The sequence below is a fragment of the Aulostomus chinensis genome, chromosome 11, assembly GCF_037954235.1.
Source record: "Aulostomus chinensis isolate RoL2024-O1b breed Wild chromosome 11, RoL_Achi_v1.0, whole genome shotgun sequence".
NCBI classification, from domain to species: Eukaryota; Metazoa; Chordata; class Actinopteri; order Syngnathiformes; family Aulostomidae; genus Aulostomus; species Aulostomus chinensis.
Window position 1 is genome coordinate 18,700,393 of NC_141330.1, and position 24,687 is coordinate 18,725,079.

The 24,687-nt window shown below is 42.6% G+C and overlaps 1 protein-coding gene across 3 annotated transcripts in view; it reads right to left on the reverse strand.

Annotated features, from left to right (window-relative positions):
• LOC147253700 (nuclear factor of activated T-cells, cytoplasmic 1-like) overlaps window positions 1–24,687 on the reverse strand; it is a 62,640-nt gene that overhangs the window by 30,281 nt on the left and 7,672 nt on the right. For all 3 annotated transcript variants that reach the window (XM_086217369.1, XM_086217368.1, XM_086217367.1), the window contains exons 3-6: window positions 24,297–24,456; window positions 15,439–15,641; window positions 10,538–10,710; window positions 9,215–9,355 (exon numbers count right to left, since the gene is read on the reverse strand). In XM_086217369.1, the coding sequence (XP_086073495.1) occupies window positions 9,215–9,355; window positions 10,538–10,710; window positions 15,439–15,641; window positions 24,297–24,456 (677 nt within the window). The remainder of the gene's footprint in view (window positions 1–9,214; window positions 9,356–10,537; window positions 10,711–15,438; window positions 15,642–24,296; window positions 24,457–24,687) is intronic.

Consider the following 24,687-nt stretch of genomic DNA (forward strand, 5'->3'; position numbering starts at 1 on the left):
AAAAGAAAAGGGTCCTGTGTGGTTTCTACATCTCCAATTGGAGGATTTACAGCTTCTGTTATAAAGTTAAGTGTGTTGAAAGGTGGAAGTAAAGATGTTATTTTAAGCTCCGTGAGAGATCTATATCTTTGTTTAATCACCTGAATTTCACCGCTAAGTGTCTGCAGGCTGTTCTTATTCAATCCTCAAGCTAAAAGCTATGAAAAGTGATGCACTATTGTTTGTGTACAACCCACAATGTTCGGACATTTGCAGTTGTTTGTATTTATTTATTAAATTGGAAGCAAAACCATGATTCTGATCCTTCACCTAACGTTAACCACAATTTCAAAAGTATCTGAAATACTGCCTTTTTGGCTGAGAATAATAGCAATGCCTGAGATGTTGTTTGCAGTTGTCGCTGCAGGTTTTTGCACAGATGCACTGACGGCTGGAATCGCTGAAAAAAAGTTGTCCACATGCTTTTTTTTTTTTTTTTTTTTTAGTGAGATGTCTTACGATTCTTTTATGAAAAAATGTTGCTCGCTGTGATAGGCACTATTACTGTCCCAACAATAAATCATGAGATAATTTCTTCCCATTTCTCTTCGTCATTTGAATTCTTAAATCTTTTTCCCCCTGTAGGGAAAAAAATGTTCATTTGCTCCTTTTCGTCTCATCTCTGGCTCATTGTGGTAAGGAGGCTTCCCCCGCTGCCATGCAATAAAAGACCTGTGAACTACTGCAGCTGCTCGGAGCCTGCAGAACCCCAGCGCGCATTCTTTAGGTTTTCTCTGTGATTTCATGACACACCTTAGCGAACAGACGCTGTGAGCTCTGCAAGGGCAATCAGGGCTGACCACGGTGCCATTTCCCTCTCTCTCTCTCCCTCTCTAGCTCTCTTTTTCATAACCATTACTCACTGACAGGAATAAAAGTGACACAGAACAGCCTTTGTGTCAGCGGCGTACCATATGAGGTGGTAGGATGGCCACGGTGGCTATGTAGTAGCTGTGCAGCAATATACTCGCTGCTCAGGGACAGTCAGCCATCAGATAAGATAATCACAGACAGGTTCCAAATAACTGATAACATATTTCAGCAGCTCTGGAGGATGTAAAATTCTTATTTTCCTTTTTTCCAAGTATCATGTTTTTTACATTATGCAGCAAGTAAAAGATCCCAGTCACGATTGGTTTATTATTGGTGAGCTGTGGAGGTGGGGGCGGGTGGTCAGCTTTATTATTCAGAGAGTGAACATCAGTAGATATCTCCTTCCAAACTGGCCTTATTAAAACCAGAGGAAAGAGAAAAACAGACGGTGAAGAGATCAGATAAGAGTTTTCTATTTGAACAGTGGGAATTAAGACTTGCATATGGAGAAATGCACACAGCAGTGAGGAAGATGATGTGAATGACGGGAGGAGAAGAGGGGCTCTAGGACTGCCATGGGGCACGGACCAACGGATGAAAGCACATGTAAGTGGTGGAGGGTACGGTAGGGCAGTTAGAGTTAGCACAGACAGGGAGAAGGTCAGAGAAAGGAAAAGAGACAGACAGAGATGAGCGGTCCTCATGTTACGTCCAGCGGAACCAAGAGGGAGTCTCGACCGCCACCGCTCTGGGAGACACTCCAAGAGGGAAACCTTAGACTACGACGTCAACCCCAACCACCACTAGTAAACATGTTTTTCAAACTTTTCCTCCACTTTTCCTTTCTGTACCTGCCGCTTGATCATTCCTTCCCCATTTTATAAATCACAACCATTCAATAATTACTTTGTCAGACACAACAAATCTAAAACTGAGACTGAATTGGTACGGCGCCACATGTGGCATACCTTTGCGAGTCAGAGAGTGCTGTACGACTGATAACCACAGAACTTTCCATTCACCTCTTCTTCCCTGCAACATCTGCAAAATGCTTCTGTTCCCGACAACACCTCCTCCTTCATACAGCCTCCACCCACGCGTGATGTGCACACAGACGCACACGTGCGCGCGCACACACACTCACACAGATGGAGCCACACGAGCAGCCGCACTGTCCTCAGCTTATTTACTGGCCTTCAGCTTGACCCATAATAGGTGGAAGCACAGAATAATCACGGATATGAGTAGTGTCTGGGAAATTCTTGGTGATAATCCAGTCACAATTAAAACAAGAGAGGAAACATACAAACTGACAAATAGAGACACACACTTATTCTTGAGCTATTTGCTCTAAGGTGAATCTGTCTATTACCCCGCATGACTCATTGGTGCAACGGGAGATCCACGAAGACTCGCACCAGCACAGACAAGTGGGACAGCGCACTCATTCATCAAGCAGTGAGACCACATGTAGGGAGAGGCTTCTTGGACTCATCCAGTTATTGACAGTATGGAAGAAAACACAGTTCACAATGTTGCTTTCACACATTCAAATTCTCTCACTTCTCAGTGAGCCAGAGGCAGCCAGAGAACCAGGCAGCACTTATTAGTGTAAAATATGTCCCCTAGCTGATAGTCATCAAAAACTCATCTCAATTAAGCTTACTTTTTTCAAAGTCACGGATGGCTGAGAGGTGACAGCTTGTTCCTGAGAAAAACCTCACAGGTTATGTTTTTTTTCCTCGACAACTGTCCAAAGACTTTTTAACTTTTGTGATTTTGTGAGTTATTGATTGCGGAAGTTGCCTTGTAAAACAATCCAGTTCTGCATTTCGCAGCTTTGTGGCTTTTCCACTGATGACCGTTGTGAGGAGAATTTGTGGAAAATGTTTAATTTTGGGTTGCTGCTGCTACCTGGTCTAAAAATGCTTCAACAATGTACACGGATTTCCAGGGCAGTTACCTGGTTTTTCCAATAAAGGTCAAGGCCAAGAGACCAAAGGGGTTCCCCCCCATGACTGATCCCAAAGTAACAGCTGCTTCCTTCATGGAGGCACCTGACCTCTGCCAATCAGAGGACTGGTGAAATTGTTAGAAAAAAGGTGCATCTGCTTCAGATTCTGCCTTATATTACAACTTGGCCATAGATTTGTGATGGGTTTATAGTCATGAACTCATTATTAGTTATTCTTGGTGTACAAAAGGGAAAGTGTGAGCTGACTTGACCTGCAGCTGCAGTATGAAGCGGTTGGCGGCCAGTAGAGCTGTGTGGGATTGGCTCTGACAATGATCCAGAGCTTGAGGGTGATGGTTAGGGGATCATCTATGCTTTCACGTTTGTTTAACACTTGTGTGGTGGTGGATAGCATTCACAAGCGGACCGAGGCTGGTAGCTATCCACAGTGTGTTACACAGTTTGGCAAAAGCACAGTCTAGGGTGGGTCCCCGCCGAGACAGTAATCTACACTGCTGTAAAGACAGTGGCTCAATTGTGTGCTGTTTTTAAAGCTTGTCTGCCAAATAGAACACAAGGGTCCATGACTTGAGTTTCATCAAGATTTATCACTATTCTCATTACAAAGAAGGGACACTCCTTAAGACCTATCACAGAAAGAAACATTGTCTTCATCTACTTGCCATATACAGCATCCCTTATATGTACAGATGAGACATGCCTGAGACATCCATGCATCCAGCCCTCTTGGATCATTGACACCAAGTGGTGCACAAGCTTGATGTTGATTACACTTTGGCATAGTGGATGCTACATTGTCCAAACAAATCCCACAAGACAGGATGTGTATACGTTGGGTCACTTTTCCCTTGTGTAGTGAGCTTGTCTTGGAGTAATTCTTGAAGTATTTGGGTCAATTGAGGGACATGCCTGTTCGCTCTTTTCTAATACCAAGCAATATTTAGAAAATATCTTAATGTTGGCACATTAGTCCTTCGTAGTAATTAGAGAGGGTATTCATTATCCTGTAACGTATCACCTGAAGGTGGGGCAGTGGCTGACCTCGCGCTGCCATGGTGCCAATAAATTGTGCCAACATTATTAGGGTTATTCCTGCCAAACGGCAGTCTAGACATCCTGCTTGAAGTATAATACATCGACCAATTTGTCTGATGTTTGGACTTGCCCAAGGTACACAGACTCAGTCGAGTATAAATAGAGTTTGAATTGAATTAAACAGTGTAGTCCACTGTCTGTGAGGTTCCTCAAATTATAAAGGTATGAAAGACCAAATATTTCAGAGTGCTGCTGGGCAGATTCCATGTGACAAGACTAATAGCCTGAAGGTATTGTTGTGGACTATACTCTGCTAATGTTACAGTTTTTACTGTAGCTCAGGGTTCTCTTAGTCTTGGCTATGAGCTCCACCAGCCTGAAACAGAGGTGGAGAAGACCAGACTTCTCCCTGCTGCAGCCCAGGCTGTGTGGTGCTGCCGAACTCCGGGCAACCCGCCAATCCAACCAGATGTAAAAGCAATCCAGTTCACCAGGGAATTCCCTTGTCTCCCCTCTGAGTCAGAGTGTAGGCTTTCCCCTCTCTCTCTCTCTCTCTCTCTCTCTCTCTCTGTTTGTCTGTCTGTCTCTCTGTTCTACCTGCCTCTAGCACTCATTCCATCCACGGAAAGCGGGGCAAGCCAGAACACACACTGCACTAGGTGCGCCAGGTATGTCTTCCTACTGCAGTGCCAAAAGAGCGGTTGGACAAACCTTAACACTCACCCAACCTCACACACATACATAATAAAAATAACAGAAAGACTGAATCAAGGGTAACAAAGGAAAAGGATGGAAAGTTTCAAAAATGCCCACATTGCGTCTATGCAAATGGTACGACTCTCCACAGGAGAGAGGAAAAAGATAATGCCTTTTGGAAATAAATGTCGACAATAATTGTTTTGACACTGCAGCAGGAACAAAATTTGGAAATCTGGATGTTCTGAGGTCATAATCTGGCGACAGTCTGATTAACCTGCTCTCCCTGCTGTGTGGTCACACAGAAAGAAAGTTAGAATGGCAGTCAGATTAATAGATGGAATAAATGAATTTTATCTTAAAGAGTCAGACTTGAATACACTATTGTGTTCTGAGACCAGCAGAAAGCGATACTTCCCTTGGCTCATTCATTTGTGTTAACATCAGAGCAGAATATGTTCGCTTCTTTACTCTGATGTGTCAGTGCAAGAGGTCACAAACAGGGTTTCTAAGGAAGTCCTGTCTTTTTTCTTTTTCTGCCTTCCCTCATCCTCCTCTTCCCTGTTCTCTCTATTGAGTCTTTTGTCTTTTCCGTTTCACCCCCCTTCAGGGAATCCCTCACGGATGACTCACTGAAAACACTTCCTACTGAACAAGGCAAACAGGCCCGCGGGCTAATGGCAATAGTGGGCACAGACATACACAACAATAAACACACATGCACAGGTTGAGGAGTTTGCATCAGTTATCCTGTGGGTGACGAACTGGAGCAGTGGGGATGGATGCGGCATTTGAAAAGCAGAAGTAATTATTTTTCAAGGCACATTAAGGTCTCCCGCAGTGGCAACAGCGATGAGCTCTGCTCATTTGATACTAGAGGACTCTCAGGGGAGAACAGACACACAATCAAAACAACACAGACTGAAGAAGTGGAGGGAAAAATGGACAGAGGGAAAGTATGATTTCATATGCTTTCAGGCCTTCCCTTCCGTTTCTTTTGACACTATCAAAAGTACCCTTCACTGACCATCCACTGAAACTTGCTCTACATGTGTGTTCACACGAGAGATGATTATATTTGTAAAGAATAATCACTGTTAATTGTAGCCTGAATCATGATTTATCTTTGTATTTCAGTAAAGGTCTTCAATTTCTTGAATTTCTCACTTTTAAAGTCACGCCAATATTGTCAAGGACACTTAGAGCAGGTCTTGAACAATACATTTTAAAGTAATAGCATCGAAAGAAATGCAATATTTGTAGTACAAGAAATCACTGGGCAGCAGCAATGATGAAAAACTAAGTTTTAGCAGAAAAAGACATGAGGCGGACGCACGCTCTGTGTGGGCGGCCATCTGCCTCGACCAATTGGGACGACAGAGAGACAGCGGGAGGGAGAGAAACGGGAGACAGACGGGGACGGAGGCAGATAGACAAGCAAGACGTATCATGCAAACAAATGTCGAATTAAATGGAAACACTGAGCACCGCTGTGAAGCATCTGCCAAGGACCAGTGAGTGTGTTTGGTGTTTCACTTTTCATCACTTAATCAGAAACTGTTCATCTCTCAGATGTTAATGTCATTTATTATTTAAGAGTTCAGAGATAAATTGATATCTGCTAATCCAAAGCAGACAGTTCAAACGCCAGCGCCTGAGTTTGTTTGCGCTAAAAGCAGCCACCTCCTTTAGTGTATGAAAGCAAATGGAAACAGTTAATGACATACATGAATTTATGATTTCAGATGGCCTCATTTGTGCTAACAAGCTTTTGTGCTGTGTGTGATCCATCTCTGACTCAACTTGGACCATTTGAACTGTATATAATTATTCACATAAGTTGGAATGGGACACTCAAAAACCTTCTGTTGCTCCTCAGGATTTGTGGAATTTTTTGGAAGGTGTTTATTGGAGTCAATTTTGGAAAGTGAGCCGCCGTTTTGACCTTTGATGGCAGCAGCAGTAATGGCTGTCACCACTATGGCAAAAGCGGTGATTGGTGTTACGCTGTACAAAGAGCTCGGCTATACATGCGCATGTGTGTGTCCCACTGTGTGTGTAAGCACATGTCTGCCAGTAGTAATTATTGCGGTGCACTGCTCTGTATTTCATGGGTGTATTTAGTCATGAACTTTTCCAGAGGAAAATAAAACCAAAGTTATAGAATAAATCTGTAACACAACTATAATTTTACTATTTTTTCCCGTATTCCCCATCAGAGAAATTTTCAAGTCTGTGGACTTTCATGAAACAGCGGGACTGTCTGATGAAGATACCAAAAAGACAATATATTGCAGTATATTTGAGACATAAGTACTTTTCCACACTCAGCGTTGCTCATAGATAGTTGCCATTAATGAGTGGTGCGTGTGAGTGTGCATGTGTGTATGCATGTGCGTGTGTAGCCTGTGTTTGTATGTACTGGTGTAGGTCTATTGATAATGGGCTTCTTGACTTTGGAGACCTTGGAAGTGGTGGGTCATAAAAGTTTACGTAAAAGCAGACTAAGTAGTAGACAGACAGCCTCTCCTCTCTCTCAGTCTCGCTCTCACTCTCTCTTTTTCTGGACACCACAGAGGCAGAAATCAAACCACTGAAATGTCTATGGCAGGCACGAGAACGGGGATCCCACTAGCACTGAGCTCCACACTGGCTAATGTCTTTACCGGGTATTGAGGATAGAGGTAAGAAGAAAATGACGATGGAGTAGAGGGTTGGTAGTGAAAGGAGATGATGAGAGGAAACAGAGTATTTGAGGTAGCGAGAGAGGAAGAGAAAGAGAGGAGGGGGGTAAAAAGAAAGGAAATATCACCTACAGAGGGTCATGAGGCTCAAATAGCACTGGGGGCATGTTGTGTATGTATTGGCTTTCGTCTCCGGGGGATCCCCTCCATGACTAAGTAAAGCCAGGAGGAGGGAGACCCCATATTACCAAGTTCACCCACCTCCTCTCACCCCTGTCTATGTGTCACCCTTAACCTTCATGGAGCTTAACAGTACACATTCAGGGTGAGGTGAGGTAGGCTTGGAGGAGAGTAGGGGATTTAGCTTGTCTTATTTTAGAAAAGAACAGTTTTATGAATGTTTGGCACATAGAGTGAACATTTAAATGTGAGACGTGTTAAACAGTGATTTGTGAAGGGTTGAAGATTTCCTAGTGATTCATGCTGTTCAATGTCCCAATACTGGAGGCTGGGACCCCCATGGACATTGCAGCATTCTTTTTTAGGGCAACAACTGGTTGCACGAAAAAATATAAATAAACATAAATCATGTTTTTAATTTTAAAAAAAATCCTTCAACAGCCTATAATTGTGGCAGAATTTGTCTTAACATGACTGCTATTGAGAATGTGGAGGTAAAACATTTGCAAAAACTATGAAAACACTCCTAAAACTAATTAGACATTAAGACTATACTGTTTTAAGAGTTATCTTAGTAATGTGAGAATGTGTTTCTTTCAGTTATTGTAGTTTTAGGTCTAAGGTTTACACACACTGACTTTGACAGTGGAGATATCTTAAAAAGTGTGGAAGACTCCCCCTAGAACCAGACTTTGCCTTCTTACTCAGGGGGAGGGAAGACTCTTGAACTGATGTGCTATCAAGTACACAGTTCTATTTTTTCTATTTGTCATTTGATCTGTACGATCATTTAAGATGTCAGTTTTCCATTAACAGGCTCAACAGTCCCCCTGGAAGTTCCGGTGATCAAATATTATTGAGATGGTAGTTCTATTTCAAATAATTTAGTTTAGTTTTAATGTTGTTGTTTTTTTTTGTAAAAACAACAACAAAAAAAGTTTGACACAGATGTGAACTTTGCTTGATTTGGATTTCTGTTTTTTTGGACCTTTTTGTAGAAATAGAGCTGTGCAAGGGTCTACGTTTATGTGCAGCAGGGGATTTCTGACCAAAACCCACAACAGGAACTATGAAAATCTATCTATGATCAATGGATACTTCAGGGGTGAAACTGGGTTTTTTTCTGCTTCCCTCATCCTTCCATACTTGTCATATTCATCGTCAACATTAGCAGCGGCAATGCATTTTTTTTGAAGGTCACTGTTAAAGTCGGCAGCAGTGTGGCGTGTGCAGTCAAGAAAATAAAAGTTCACGTGTAAACTTGATCAATAGTGTTTTTAGTTTTCCTTCCTCTCATGCAGAAAGGAGAGGCATGGCTTAACAATCTGGAGAAAAATAAACACATTTTAACCATGAGTCAGTGACAGACAGGGTGAGTGTTCAGCAGAGTGAGTTGAGGAGGCAACAGGCAAAAGTGAGCGAGGGAGTTAAATGTCAAAAGCCAGGGCGTCGCAAAGAAGGATAGAGAATCAGAGAGAGAAAGAGAGCGAGAGAGAGAAAGAGAGAGAGAGAGAGACGTTGCACATGCCCTGAGTTGATTCATTCCTTAACTTGTGGCGAGCACCAGTGAACAGGCAATGGAAACTTCAGCAAATGTAAATACGCTTTGGTTAAAAATATAGTGGCTTAATGCACACCACATGTGGCTCACTGGCAAGGCCTGCTCTATTTTGACGGGAGGAGAGAATGAGGAAACGTGGTGCAGGGGGAGAGGGAGGGGGGGCACATTCGAAAGCGATATTAAGAGGGGAAATTGAGAGGCAGTAAACATGGTGTGGTGACTGCAGCCTACCCTGGGCCTTCTCCACAAACACCACCTTGGAGTCAGGGAGGAAGTTGAGACCACTCAGGAGCATCATTTTGCCTCCAGTGGCTGGGTAACTGTCCAAGCTCTGCTTCTCCACCAAAGGAAGCTCCTGAGCTGAGCGCTGGGCTATTAAGGGGAAACACACACATGCACACACACATTATTCAGGAGCGTGTATGAAAAAAAAAATCACAAAAGTTCAATCTCACATCCAGAAATCACCAACTCTTTCTTGAATGTAAAATTTGTAGGGGGCTAATTCTAGCCTGGGCAGGCTAGCGCTGCTGCATCTTGTAATGCCGCTTTGATCCTCAAGGGTTAGCGGTTCTCTGGACCAAAAGACGATGGGACCTTTTTCAGGCATGTAAATGAAGACCCATTCAAAAACACAATGACTTCAGATGAGGGAGGGAAACAGATATTCAACAATGCTACGGTTTTTGTTGTTTAAACACTCATTCCTGTTCCAGTCTGTTGATTGAGAGAGTGAAATAAGACACACTAGCTGGTTTGGATTGGCTGTATCTTCAAGGAAACAGTTATTAACAATATTATGATTTCAAGACCCCCTGCTGAAAGGTTTTCGCCAACAGTTGGTCCCTTAATATCGAAAATGGCATTTTTATGGATGGATCCTGAGTCAGCTGAGGCCAGCCTATTACATGTCAGTGTACACACTCAGTCATAGCTATTACATGGAGGGTAATGAGACGATGGAACAATGTAAAAAGATCATATTGTCACATTTCTTTATTAAAATAACAGTGCCTAGCTCCTTCACTCCAGAAATTTGTAAACCCTAATCATCAAGCATACATGCTGTTACCACCAGTCACTACAGGTGCCAACCAGGGTCTTTACACAACCTAAGTGGACCTCTATAATGATGGGCCAACTTTGGATCATAAACTACATTTCCAACTCGGTCTCACCATTTCACTTTAATTGGATTCCTTAGGTGCAAATAAACCATGTATATTCTAAATGAATGATAAAACAAAAACACAAGATTCTTTCAAAGCACTCATTCAACCATGCCAAAACTGAGGGCTTGCAAATGACCTTTGTGGGACCTGCGCTAATAAGGTAGCCTTACCAGAATAACTTGCGCCTTCAGTTATAAAATACCAATTGAGATAGATAACACATGTGCCTGGTATCATGTACAATGCATCCATTGCTTTAATCGTATAAAACTTGTGGTGTGTGGAGGCAGAGAGGTAATAAAAAAAAGTAGCTTTTACTTAAGAGAAAGGCTTGCCAGGGTGTGTGGATACATATTTCTTGGTGTGTTTGTATGGGACTTACAGCATTCAATAGGATTCGAGGCAGCCTGCAGAGACACCGTCCGGCCGTTGGGCTGGTTGATGTGCACCCGAAACACCAACCTCACACGTGTGTTTTTACGTCCGATGTCTGTCTCCCCTTTGCGAAGCTCAATGTCTGAGTTGCGCAGCTTCAGAATCCCTGCACAGTCAATTCTGGGACACATAGGCACAGAAGGGCAAGATTTATTACAAAAAAATGAATACACACTAGTCACGATACTAGAAAGGCGAAGGTTAGCTTATAGGAGTTTAGAAGGTAGAGCTTCCAGGCAGACCTGTATGTTTTTAACTGGTTCTAATGAACCTATTATTACATATGACACTAACCATGATTCCAAAACTGTGGCGTGTGAACCCCAGTGGTACGGACAGTTACATCAGGGGGGTACACACAACAAATCAAATTCCCACTAAAAACACAGCTTCATTTTTCATTATGGATTTTCTTGTTTTTTCCCATCTGCAAGATCTATTCCTTTACTGCCCAGTCGGAGGTAGAGTAGGGCTGGTCATGTGCCCCAAGTATGTCCAGTTCCTCTTGACATTCTAAAATCTGAATAAATGGTTGAAACAACCTCACCTCACACCCATGGGAGCAGCAGAATGGTCACAGGATGCAGTGCTAGCATAAACGTTAGCTGTGTTAACCCAGCCTAGCTACAGGCTAGTGTCAACAATGGCTGTGCAGATAATTCCACTTTAGTCACTCGTATTGTTCCTGAATTCAAGTCAGTTGCATTTGGATGGAATATGAGACGCTTACGAGGCTGAATACAGAGCAAAACCTGTTAAATTTTGTACAGGATGTACAAGACTTAAAATGTTTGGGAACTACTGGTCTCCAGAAATGTTGGAGGAAAGCTTGGTGAATATTTGATTCCTTGACGCTGGCTGTTTAAACAGAGACATTGAGCAGAGTTAGGACCAACAGTGAAGTCCCCAAAGGTGTTATAGATCATGCGCTGGAAGTCAACTGGAGCATGTCATTATTAATCCAGTACGACATCAAAGACGGAGTTGGACGTTAATGACTTCACATCACACTTTTAAACGGTCACAGCGGTCTAAGAATTAACAGTTCTTTGGAGGAATCCTGACGACTGAAATCACCGCCGTGGCTGACCGCTGTCTCACAATGTCCCGTCTACTATAGTCAATACAGACATGTGTTTTATTGTTATCTGTCTGGCCTACTGCCCACACAGCATTCCAGCCTTATGCTTGATTCCTGATGGGTTTCAGTATTTGTTAATCTTTGCCACGTGTAGAAGGATCTCCTTCTCTGAGACGTCATTTCACAATTTGGGAGGTATCGAGGTGAATTTTCATTCCGTTTTGGCAACGGAAAAAGCGGCCCTCATTGGCAGGGTGGCCTTTCATGAATTTAAATAGGACTAGAGTGTCTGGTAAAACGTGAGGAAAAAGGAATGGGATATGGCTTGGCATTTCAGTTATTTTACATGGTAGCTTTTTTGGGCACAGTTCCTGGAACATGGTAAATGCCAGGTTTGTACTCTAGTTAATTTTTCCCTTGATTTTGGTCTGCACAATTTGACTAGAGAAGAACAAATAAGGGGCCTACCCACCTCCTCTGCATGATGTCAAGTGTTCTGTCATGCGTGCAATAAAAGTACAGTACAACAAACATAACAAAACAAGATAATGAACTTTTAGGATTAAGTTGCGCGGTCTCTCACAGCTTGTAGCATGGAACAGTTAAAAAGTTAATTTTTTTCTACATTCCTGCAAGTGACGATCAGTAGTTACTTAGTAAAAAATAAGGAATATTGCTTACACGTATTGATGATCATGCCTTAGTGATATTTCGGCCTTCCTATGTGCATGAGACAAACTATCTTTGAAAAAAGGGAAGAAACCCAGATTTAAACTGTCTGAGCGTTTGATCGACAACTGCCTGCATCCCACACAGTGAGCAAACGATTGCTGGCACAAGAGCAGAGAGATAGATCCTGAGTTATTACGACTGTTTAACAGCTCAGTGGAAAGAGACATTCAAGGGCTTTACTTTGTCTTAGACCCTTCAGAGGGAAATAGAGCTGTTATACTTCTTTTAGCGAGCATGCTGACGACAAAAGAGTAAATAGACTTCCTCTTGAATGGTTTAACAGCCTATCACGTTCATCCTTAGAGACACATTAAGTCAAACGGGTGAGGGGCGCCCCTGAATTGGATACAATATGACGGATATTGTGGTATTATTGGAAATGCCACTGTAAGATAATATGAATGTTATTTTCATTCATGCGGTGTCAAAAAAAAAGGTCATTTTCCAGTGAGGAAGCTCTTATGTCCCATAAATATCTTCAAATACAAACAAACATTAAGTAAGACACAATGAGTAATTATTGATACTTTTACCACAATGTATTTTTAAGTGAGGACTAAAACTTGAGGTTCACTAAAAGGTAACAGCCTTGTTCAGATAACGTTACCGTGTGGCAGTTTTATCCATAAAACAGAGCTCTGGGCCGAAGTCCAATAAATTCACTGCTGCATATTCTGAATGAAGCCCCAGGACAGAAGCTACTGCCTGGACATGCTGCACAGCACAAGCCCCTGGATTAGGCTAAGTATGGAGGGAGAGTGAGGGCCGGGGCCAAGGTTGATTTTTCCGAGCAACCACAAGCTAATACTTTTTAAAGATAAACTGCGATATGTTGGTTGCATTAAGAAGGGTACTTAAAGATTCAGTATGAAAAGCACATTTGATATAAATAAATGGTTGATGTCACTGTTGTTGTTGTTGGGACTGGCCCATCACCAAGTATGACTATCAGCATCACCTGTTGCTGATTACAGTTTGGAGGAACCTATTAGCTACTTTTCAGAGGCAGTTAAAATAACCTTTCCGAAAATCTGAACGACACAAGAGAGGAGAGTTCAGCACGCGTTCCATCTGAACCCAGAGTTTCTTGCACGTAGCTCACTTCAAGAATGACTTAGCCAATCTCCAGTTTCATTGAAATAATATTAGAGTATTTGGAAATATTACTTCCCAACTGGATGTTAACGCTCACCAACGCAGGAAAGTCAATTGAGTGAAAACTTTGGTATTCAATTTGACTAATTGTAATACCAAACAGACAGAAACATGGCAGACAAAAAGTGTCTTTTTGCTCTCTATTGCATCTGGTTTACAGGCTCTAAACAACAAAATACGTTGCGTCCACATTGTTTCCAGTGACTTCAAAACACCAAAGTCATTAGTCAGATTTTTGCCCAACTAAACTCATGATAGCAAGCTGACTATTTTTGTGGCAAATGCTAATTTTAGCTAACATGCGTGACAGGTATGGTAAGTTGTGTGTGTGTTTGCTTACTTTTTTTTTTTTAAAGATAGTTTACAGTGTCAAATGTAAAACGAAAAAGTAATACTTGTGCGTCCTCATCTTCATCTGCACTGTTGCTCACTGTCACATTATTAAGGCTTACTGGGTTACTGGAACTGGGCGGAGTCATTGTTTTGCTAAGACAATTCAGCTTACCAACGTGCTTTTTCCTGTATGAAATGTCAAAACGAAAAGGCTTGTATTTGCTTTCTACTGAGCATTTGAAAGCACACCAAATATTATAATGCAATAATACATCCATAATGTCACATTCATGTCTGTATAGATGTTTACAGAATGCTACTGTTATATTAATCTTAATTGGTGGGGATGGAAATTAGCTCTGTACATTGTAAAGTAAGTAGCTAGAGGGACTGCTGAGTCACCAGGTGGCTACCTGGCTCTTGCTATTTCAGAGTGCATTTGATGCTAGAATCCAGGAGAGGGACAGCCTGAAAATGACTGATTCCTAAGAATATTAAGTTTTATGCCTGATTAGCGGAGTCGACATACTGGACGTCCACTTAACACAGTGCAGGTACTTTTTTCCTACCTGCTAAGTTGCTGCGTGTACGTTAGCTAGCCAGCACTCTGCAGATGGTGCTTGGTCAAGAATCACAAGCATTGACAAAACAATACGCCTTTGTCATGGATGACATGTCATAGCAGGGTAAACACAGGTGTAGCTGATCAAATATGATTAGGGTTTCTTTCTGTTTAATGTCACAGCCATGACAGTGAGCCAGTAAGCATAATACTAGGACCTTGCCTGTACTTAAATGGGAACAGGGCCTTAATTAACATGATTACTTATACCTGGGTTTACCCAGAAATGACATCAAAACGGCTGCTGGGAAAAGGACCTTTAATTGAAGGTTTTTGTTGCATTATCTGTGCTAACGCTGATTATTATCGTGAATGTGCCTGCTTTATGGTTGAAACATCTGGTGCTGAATCTATAGGTGTATGGGATAACCTTTATGTATAATGATGACAGCTGTGTCTCTCATGAATATTGTAAGTGTATCTTGTGAAAAAATAAAATAGAGATTTTATATTTCCAAGTCCCTAATCATACTGGTGGACCATGGGACTGTGGATGTTGCTGGATCTAATCTGGTTGTAATTATTAATGCTGTTATTTTGCAGATGTTTTTCCAGTGGACTTCCATTATGGCTCCTCCTTGGACAGTAACCCATAACTGCAATTTTTCTGAGTCCCTGTACACTTTGGTCTGAGAAGCCTACTCACCCATGACCATGAACAAAGTGTCGACTGAGAGAACTAATTTCATGTCCTTAGAAAGCATGCATCTCTCGGGATGAAAGTTAATCCTTTTCCTGGGCCTTTCTAGGATGTTGGCTGTACAGTGCCTCTCATCAGGCCTTCTGTTTAAGGCTAATGAAAATAGGAAGGTGCGGAGAGAGAGAAAGCGTGATTTGCATGGGTATTTGAAAGTGAGTGCCTACCAGGAAAATGTGGAAAGAAAAAGATTGATAGATGACTTAGCGGAGGTCTAAGAGAACTCACATAGCTCTCATGTTGTGCTCAGGCAGCAGAGGGATCTCCAGAATTTTGGTGTTGGATTGCATGACTTCATGGCTGGCAGTGGAGACGGTTTTACCAGTGATGCGGTGGACCTGGTAGAAGGCATGTGGTCGCAGGAGGCGGTCGTCTGCGGTCCCTATGAACAGCTGCAGGGTGAGCGGCTCGCTTTCCATATAGCCATAAAGCTGGCGGGAGAACAAAGGGAGCCAGGTGAGAGGCAACATCAGGTTTTAAGACCCCCATCTCAAGCAACCCCTCATTTAGGAAATAGAGATTGAATGCACATCGGCTACTGATGGTTAAAGAGGCCTTTAATGATAGCTCTGACTCGGCAGAGAGGCTGTGAAACAAGCCTCTTTTCTATGTTTGTGTTTTTTGGTTGTGTTGGAGACCCTTTTCAGGGGGCTTTGATTTTCTTTTGTAGACCAAGACTCCTTACGAGGACTCAGAATTTCTTTATTCTTGAGGATTGGGATTTAAAGGGCACAAAGACACAGAGGCACATAGAGACAGACTTCCCCTCATCTCGTTCATTAAAATTGCACGTCTGCAATTAAAATAAAATGGGTACACAGAGACAAGCACCCCAGAATGCTTAGTAATAGCATACATGTCTGGATGAATAAGAAGCAAGGGCGACTGTCTCCACTTTTATGAAACTAAATATTGGATGAATACTGATTTCCTTGCTTAAATATGAACTACATGTACAGGATTAAACCATTTCAACAAAAGAAAACTGTAAAATCATTACATTTTTGGCACGTTTGCATGAATGGGCCTTACTGTACCTGTGGAACTTAGTATATATATTTTTTTTTTTATCTTCCAAAGTAAAAAGTTACTTTCTCATGAGATCAGAATACAGCATTAGCTAATTAGTACATCATTTATATAGTGCAGAAAGTGCTATCATAGACAGTTTTGAGTGAATGTACCTAAAAGCTAAAAAAGTGAAGAATACCAAGAAAAACTTCATGGAGTTTGGTATGCAGTCTAGAGCCAGCCTCCTTGCCTTGGGGCAGTTATGAACATGCATTATGATTTCCATTAAAGCTCGGAGACTCAAGCTCAGTGTCCCACTGTGATGAAAGAGACTCCTGTATCAGAACCACCACTTCAAACAAGTACCACTTCCTCAAGCAGGCCTCCATTAGCTGCTTCTGCTCAACTAATAAAAAGATCAAATCTTTTTTTTTTTTTTTTAAAAGAAGACTCCATGGCTGTGTATGGTTCGAAAAGTGCTGTTGACTTTTGGGTCTATGTCACTTTAAATACAAACTCCAACTGACAATTTTATTTTGGTGTCCCAGAATCGTTTTATTACTGTGTCTTAAGTAATATAATTTGATAATTTAACCGCGGGTGTAATGCTTCGAAAATATGTACACACATGCAGGCTTGCAAATTCTAAAGGATACTTTGTGAGTGATTTCTGACCAGAATAATTAGCCCACCAAATGTGGATTTCGGCTGGAACCAAATCTAACACTGCAGACCTAGCAGGATATGGTTGCTCTTTGCGGTGCAAAGTGTTTATATGGTCATATGGGCGGATGTTGGGGTGGGCTAAGAAATCTCTCCAAGCTTTCCCCATAGAATACATCTGGTACATTGAGGAGGGCTAACTTATCATCAGCTGGTGTTGCTGGACCTCTGTGGCTCCGTCCAGGTGGTTACTTGACCACATGTGACATTTACATGTGAGATATCACTTACTCAAGACTGAAGCCCACCGAGCCACGGCCATCTGAAAAATCCCACTAATTGGTCAATTACTTCAGCACACACCAGCACATCGCTTCAAACCAATTTTCTTTGAGCTCAATCCGAGTGAAAACAGTGGTACTGTCGAATGGAATAAAAGACCCCCGTTGTTTATCTAGCGGACTGAGTCACATAACAAAATGAAGACCACATGTAACCTATGACATAATCTGATTAATGGGTTCATAATTACCTTAGTGAGGGCGGTCAGGGATAGTGGTGTGAGGAAGAGGAAGAGGAATGAAGAGCCACGTCATTTGGATTCTGTGGAAATTAGTGCTTCATGGATAGCTAATGTCTTCAGCTTAAAACAAATTCATCTGGATACTATATTAAAAATTGCCTATGATGATAAAAATCACGAGGATTAAATAGCTTTAGTCTGGAATATAATTTGGATTTGGGGCAAGACAAATTAAGTGTTCTCTTTCTTCCAAGTAGTACAAGTTTCAGGATTAATTAGGTTGAATAAAGATAGTCTAGGACTTGTCAGATGAAGTAGAACATACAGCCATATGTCTCAATAATCGAAATGCCAGCGGTTGTCTGGCCTTGTTCTGCGATTCAGATATAAAGAGGGTGCGTAGGGAGTGGTAAAGTCAAAGCTGTCATTCATCTCCATTTTCAGCAATCCTATTTTTCTCTTCTCTCTTCACATAGTGTCTCTAGCAGCTGTTTTGACCTGTGAGCTAGTCACACATGAAAGTCATCAGTGAGTTAGGCCGAGGTCAGAAGCTTCTAGAAGTCTTGCCATCCCGAGGGACCACTTCATCTATGCAGTGATCTCACCGGCAGACCCTGCTCTGCTTGTTATATTTTACTTATGGTGTCACCATTGGTAATTATCCATAGCTGCACATGCTACTAGTTACTTGTGTATTGACTCGTGAGAGCATTACGGCGGAGCTTGAGATACAAATCTGACACGCTAGAGCGTTAAATTGCATGACGTTTCCTTATGATTTAATAAAACGCAGGCAGTCGAGCTCCAAAGTCGTGTCATCTGTCACTGTTGCCAAAGTAGACTGCTCTGGATTTCTTGGTGACCTCCAAACATTACCTCAGCTGCCACGTGGCTGCTTGGAGGGCTACAAAAAAAAAAGGCAAGCGGGGAGGTTATCCCGTCACTCATCTTGCGGTAGCACACAATGACGGTGGCGTCCTCACTCAAAACTGTAGTGACCTCATGGAGGAGAGGAAGTGATTAATGAGGACAGGTAGTCCGCTTTGTGACGATGGTGTTCCCAGCAGCAGAGGAGGGCGGTCTAGCAACCCCCCCCCCCCCGTGACCTCTTTGGATTCCTTTACCATATGTGCTCCCCTGACCCTCTCCCTAGGCCACCAACCAAAAGCCCCCTCCTAACCTTATGTGATGCTCACTCAAACGTATACCACAAGCAGAGCGCACTTTCTGTATTTTATTCTCAACGGGGAAATATTTGGAGAAAGATACTGTCGTAAACTTGAAGTGTGGCCCGCCGACAAAGGCTTCACGCACACACATGCACACGCACACACACACACACACACACACACCTGTGGCCCCAACTTTGTATTTATGTCTGTTGCTGCATGTGCGGTTGGAGCAGCGAGAGCCTAATTTTGACCAGATGATCTTTTCTAGCTGTAAGTGAAGTCTATCTGGCACATGTAGTGTATATTTACTTTGAAATAATCGGAACCGAGTTTGAATAGAGGCTTGATTTGCAGCTGTTTTTGGGTGCCAACTTCTGCCACTGTGTCAGCTCGATCCATTTACACCTCCTGCCGCAAGCCACTGTTGCTTGAGCAATTTCTCAACTTAAACATTGTGGATATGGCAGCTGATGCATTAATTGTGTAATTGTATGCAGCTGTATTGTCTGGGTCAGTTGTGATGATGTGGAAGAGTTTTGAGTTAAATAGGGAGAGGAGGGCGCACCCCATACACTTCCCATAATTCATCTCCCAGTCTCCTCTGGGCTATTGCAGATCCATCATCAGAATAGAAGGTTCTGCCCCATTATATTCCCTCAGTTCTCTCGGTGAAATATTGCGGAGGGTTTTCTCCTTCATAGATCGCATTTCTATGGCTCACTATGTGATGTGCCTGTCCGTGTACTCACAGAAAAACTTCTTCCATTACACCAGTCTGGCAGAAAAAAAAAAAAAATTCTCTAATGTCTTTGGCAACACAATTAAACTATTCTTAGACCGAAGTGGACACCTGTCTCCGAGGACAAGTGGCCAAAGACAGGTTTGTGGCTGCCTTCCATAAGAGTCTCACCAGAGGTTTTTACTTTTAGCTAGCTAGCCTGGTGAGACCATCCATATCTTGGGAGCTAAAAGTCAACATCCGAAACCCTGAGTTTTCTTCCACTCATCTTTTTCATAACTCACATTATCCCTCATTCCCACTTTCTTGATGCTACCTAGCTTCAACAGTTCAGAGGAAGAAGAACATGTAGTGTTTCATCAGGATTTGCTGGTGAATTAGATTGATTGTGGATACACTCTGCAGGCCTGCTGTGGGCTGACTTCTATCCCACTGCAGTGATTTCATCATTGCCTGGAGAAATGTCATGACTCGTAGAGGTCCACGTGGCGCAGAGATTTGGGGAAGGGAGAAGACGACTGGAAGCAGCAAAGGAGGGGAGAGACTGAGGCAGAGGAGGAGAAATACAACAGTGGATTCAGGCTTTTCCCATTATTACGCTTGTCCCTCTGTCAAGTGCTGACAGTCACACAACTAGCTTTTGCTGTACCCAATTAAATGTACACTCATCCAAGTTGTCTGTCCTTCCAGACATTACTCCATCATCCTCCTGCCACAGCAGTGCCTCCTATTGAAGGCAAAGGCAACATATGCAATCTTTTAATGCGCTGCCTTTCCAAAACTTCAAACGTTTCTTCATTTTATAAGCGACCAAACAGCCACATCCCTAAACATGTGTTGAACTGAGTCAACAACTGTGTCAAGTTTCAACTGCCAGCTAATCCCTTGACTCGCGAGGGTCTAAACTGCATATAAAAAGAATGTTATCAAGATAGCCTGCCACAACTAATATCATCCATGGCCTGCAGAGAATTTGAGATTATACAGGGATAACTGGTTTACCACCAAACTACTCAACAGTATCTCACCATGTAAATCTGTGGGCTGTCTGTTTATCACCTCAAGGCAATAAAAAAGATACACATTTACTTCCATTTTTTTCCACTTTTTATGAACTGGTAATTTGTGGTAGCTCAATACCAGTGTAAGGGAAACCCCTCCAACTGAGAACCACAATTTATGAGTGGCATAAATACCCCTTTGGGCAAAGAATATCCCTGACTAAGCTCAAACAGCACTACATGGCACTTGGTGTCATGGATATCAAAGAGGAGGCTGCAAATAGATTTAATGATCAATTAGAAGCTACAGTATTGTGTCTTAAAGATCAAGGGATTAATTTCAGACATTACGCAGCAAGCTAGCAACGGATCCAAGGTGAAACCGCACATGCGAAGGACCGAGCACATGTTTCTCGAGGTCTTTCATGTCGTTCTGGCGGAAACATACTCCAAATTTGATGTGCATTACATACAGTTGCAGGGGAAGAGAGATGGGTATTAAGTCACGCACATGTTAATAGGGATGATGGCCACATCCTGTTGAAATTACACCATGTCTGTTGCTGCTTTAGACTTAATGAGAGAGTGAGTGAGGGAATGTGTATATGTGTGAGCAAGAAAGCCCTATAGGCCAGTCATTATCCTATATAAACTAGCCATATGCAGGACTGCACTGTGTGCTGTGTGATGGGGTTAATACTCCACAGGTGTTGTTGTCGGCCGTTACTCAGAGCCTCTCCTGAGCTCTGTGTCTTTCCTGACTGAACCTGGAAGCCTTTGCAACATCTTCGAATGAACCTGCATTCAAGATCTGAGCCGGGTCATACTATACTCTCAATGAAAATAATTTGTCATAATTCCACTTTTTTTTCCCCTCACTGGAAAAAAACACATTAATCAATGTCACGGTGGTATTCTGACCAAAGGTACACCAGGTTGTTGACTTTTCCTGAGCACAGCTTTGAAAATCATCCTGTAGACATTTGGCATAGTTGTGGTGAGTGAGCGGATCGGCTGGAACAGTGTGAGAGGAGCCGATAGAGTACCCTAGATCCCCTTAATGGCGCTGTGGTCTGCTGCAGTAAATAAAGTGGAAAAGCAGCCGTGGGGGTCACAAAACAGACCAATCGCGAGAGAGGAGGTTAAAAGGCTGCGGATGCAGAGGAGGGGAGGAAAGGACGGAGTGCGAGCCCTGAATAAATGACTTATATTTGGAACAGAAAGTGCTGAGAGACAGTGCAAGCAGCAGAGAGGTAATGAGTCGAGGTAACCATAATCGAGAGGTTTTCATTTGTGCGGCCAGAGAGTAGATACTTAATTTTCCCCACCCGCTTAACCCACAATTTCTCCATCCTGTGTGGCTGATGTTGCTACTGTAGATGATGAACTGATGCAAGAGTATGACATCAGAATTTATAGATGAATAACTTTCCACTGCATGTGTGAAAAAATAAAAGCAGTCTGTAACAGGATAAAGAGGCAACAGTAAACAAGCATTTTGGTTTGACTCGTCATCTCTCTCTCTCTCTATGGGACACTATGGGCTGTGCAAACACTGTCTCCCTCCATGTTTTTAATCTAGCTGCTCTTTCATCCAGCATTGCTTTCCAACACACATGTCACCACCACTCATAGCGTGTGTGTCTGATCATCCATGAGCTACAAAAAAACAAGAGCTGTGGATGACTGGGCTCCAGTGGAGGGAGGCCTGCTGCTGTGGGTTTGGGAGATGGTTGAACGATGAGCAGTTCACAAGGAGCGACATCCTGAGCTCCTCTGGGGAGGGGGGGAGGCAACGGTGCATGGAGAGGAGAGGTGACGTCTGATGGGCACTGTGATTCTGACTCCACAACCACCACAACACCCCTCCACCACCACCATGCTCAGCCAACCTCTGGGCCACCCAGGCCCTAATCAGCAGGATGCAGAGCATCTCCAGGGGCAGCCGAGCCAAGCCCCGGCTGCCTGTTGACTCCCACTGCCCCTGCACTCACTTTCTTTCTACTCACTGTCTACTCATCTTGAGCAGACACACACTCACATACACAACACTTCCTTTGCTCCTTCCTACATCCATGCCCCTGTGTTATTATTGACTCATTCTCCTTGACTGCACCTCACCCATCCAGCGCCTGCCACTTATTACCACAGGGCACGAGGGACTACAGCGTGACCTATCCTCCAAGATTACAACAACACAATTCACACAACAGGATTGATCGAGAGTAGAGATGAGAGACTCTTCTCACTAGCATGAACACACGGCTGCCCCATTTATATAGATTTATCTTCCCGATAACTGTTCATGAATCAGTCCCCTCACCAAAAATTAAGAGTAGTATGTGAACTGGGTTGGATTTGCTTGAAAAGTAGCTGTCATCATATTTTCTCCATGATTACTAACACCTATAAGTTCTCGACACGCACAGTCAAAAACATCTCACAGAGTTGCCTGCTTATTAATCAGTCTAAATCTAGTCATGAAAAACACACTTAGTCATGTCTTGTTTTTCCCTGCCATAAAATAAAAAAAAAATTAAAAAAACTAATCTAACCTGCCACAGCTGTCCACGAGTCTGGCCAGCTTTACGGGGTAGGAGGGCGTGAGGTTAACATGTTTATTCACCCACAAGTTGATGTACAAAGGATTGTAGTGAAGGGGGGGGAGGTAATCATCTATTTACGGGGGGAAACGTGAGGGCTTGACAAGCTTGTTTATAACAACATGTTGGCCAACAGCTGTCAAGAGCATTTGACATTGAACACACCAGGATGTGCTGACAACATCTATTTACAAAACAGCTGTGGTGCTAACAATGTCGATTGGACCACCAACCTGAAACTGGGCTAGTTCAACACAAAACTTTGCTTTGGCTCCTGTCTTGTAAGATAAGTAGTCATATATCATTGTTGAATCGAATGCAATAAAACCAGCAAATAACCCTGTATTTACTGGGTTAAATGCAGCTTTCAGAAGTTCAAGACAAATTGACCCTGGTATTTAATGACATGCACACGCCGCTAGATCCCCACCTTGAGTAAACCAAGATGTCCGCACAGTGTGATGACAGTGCAGCAGAGAAAGGAGCTCTGTGCTGGGCTGCTGGTGAGAATGACGTGTGTGCTTTAAGTGTCGGCCAAGTACAATAGTGAGAGGCGATGGGCCCGTTCTATACTAATTGAGTCAGTATGCACTGCTGCCGGTCAGAGCGGGAGCAGCAGTAGATTGACTCCTGGTTTCAGGCAACATTAGAAACACAGCAGAGAAGCACATACTGAAAAAAATAGTTTTTTTTGGAATGGCAATGCTTTTTTTGTTTTGTTTTGTTTTGTTTTTTTTAGATCATTGTTGGGTCAGATTTTAATAGGATTTCCATGGAGTCTTGAATAGATTTGATGCGTGTTTTGGTCTTAAATAGGATTTTGATGGGTCTTTAAACTCAATAGCGGTATGAATTTACTTGTATATTGTGATACTGTTCCCATATCAAGTTAAATGTATAAAGGAAGAATTACAGTTGTGGCCTGTATAAGTTCTTCCAAACCACTCCAATGGAAATAATTCCACACACAGTTAAGTAATTTCCCCTCGTGTTTCTTTGATCGATTTGACCGAAATTGGTCTTCAGCTTTATTTATCTTTGTCTTAATTACAAAGACTTAGATGCATTAAAACCTGCATTTTTTTTACAGATAATCTGAGTGCAGGTTGAAAGCTGACAACTAAAATCTTATTTAAGTTATTTTTTTGGTGACAAAAAAAAAAAAATGAAAATAAATAAAACTGCATGAGAAACAGCCAAACATCTGAGCATCCTAGCTTGCTGTTGGACAAATTTGCTACTTATCTGAATGCACTTACAGGATTGTCACAAATTGTGGCGTGATAGCATCCGTTTTTTATGCTGCTTACAGAGCTAACATTAACTTTCAAAGATTAAATCGAAAACATTTTCAACACAGCGCCAATAGCATACCTGTACTACAGGGTGTCCTCCAGACAGTGCCTTCACCGCCCCACGGCTGCCCTCTGTCTCGTAGTGGGCCCTGTGGTGGGACTTTGGCTGTTGCTCGATCTGTAGGCTGTACGGACCAGAGCAGGACGGAAGCTGCCAGTCAAGCGCTGGCAGAGACGGGCTGCAATAACACCACAGGTTTCTTCTCATTGGGTGAAGGCAACAACACGTGACTCTTTGAATTATTTACCGACATCCTTTTGGATAAAATACCATCATGTTTTAACATTTATCAAATCTCAAGAACTAAGACTTTCTGTGTGGAACACGTAGCGTCTGGTTATCCTTCGCTAAAAAACAGGAAGTGATATGCATGGAGGCGCCTGTTCACTTTTTCATCGTCTTTTTGTCT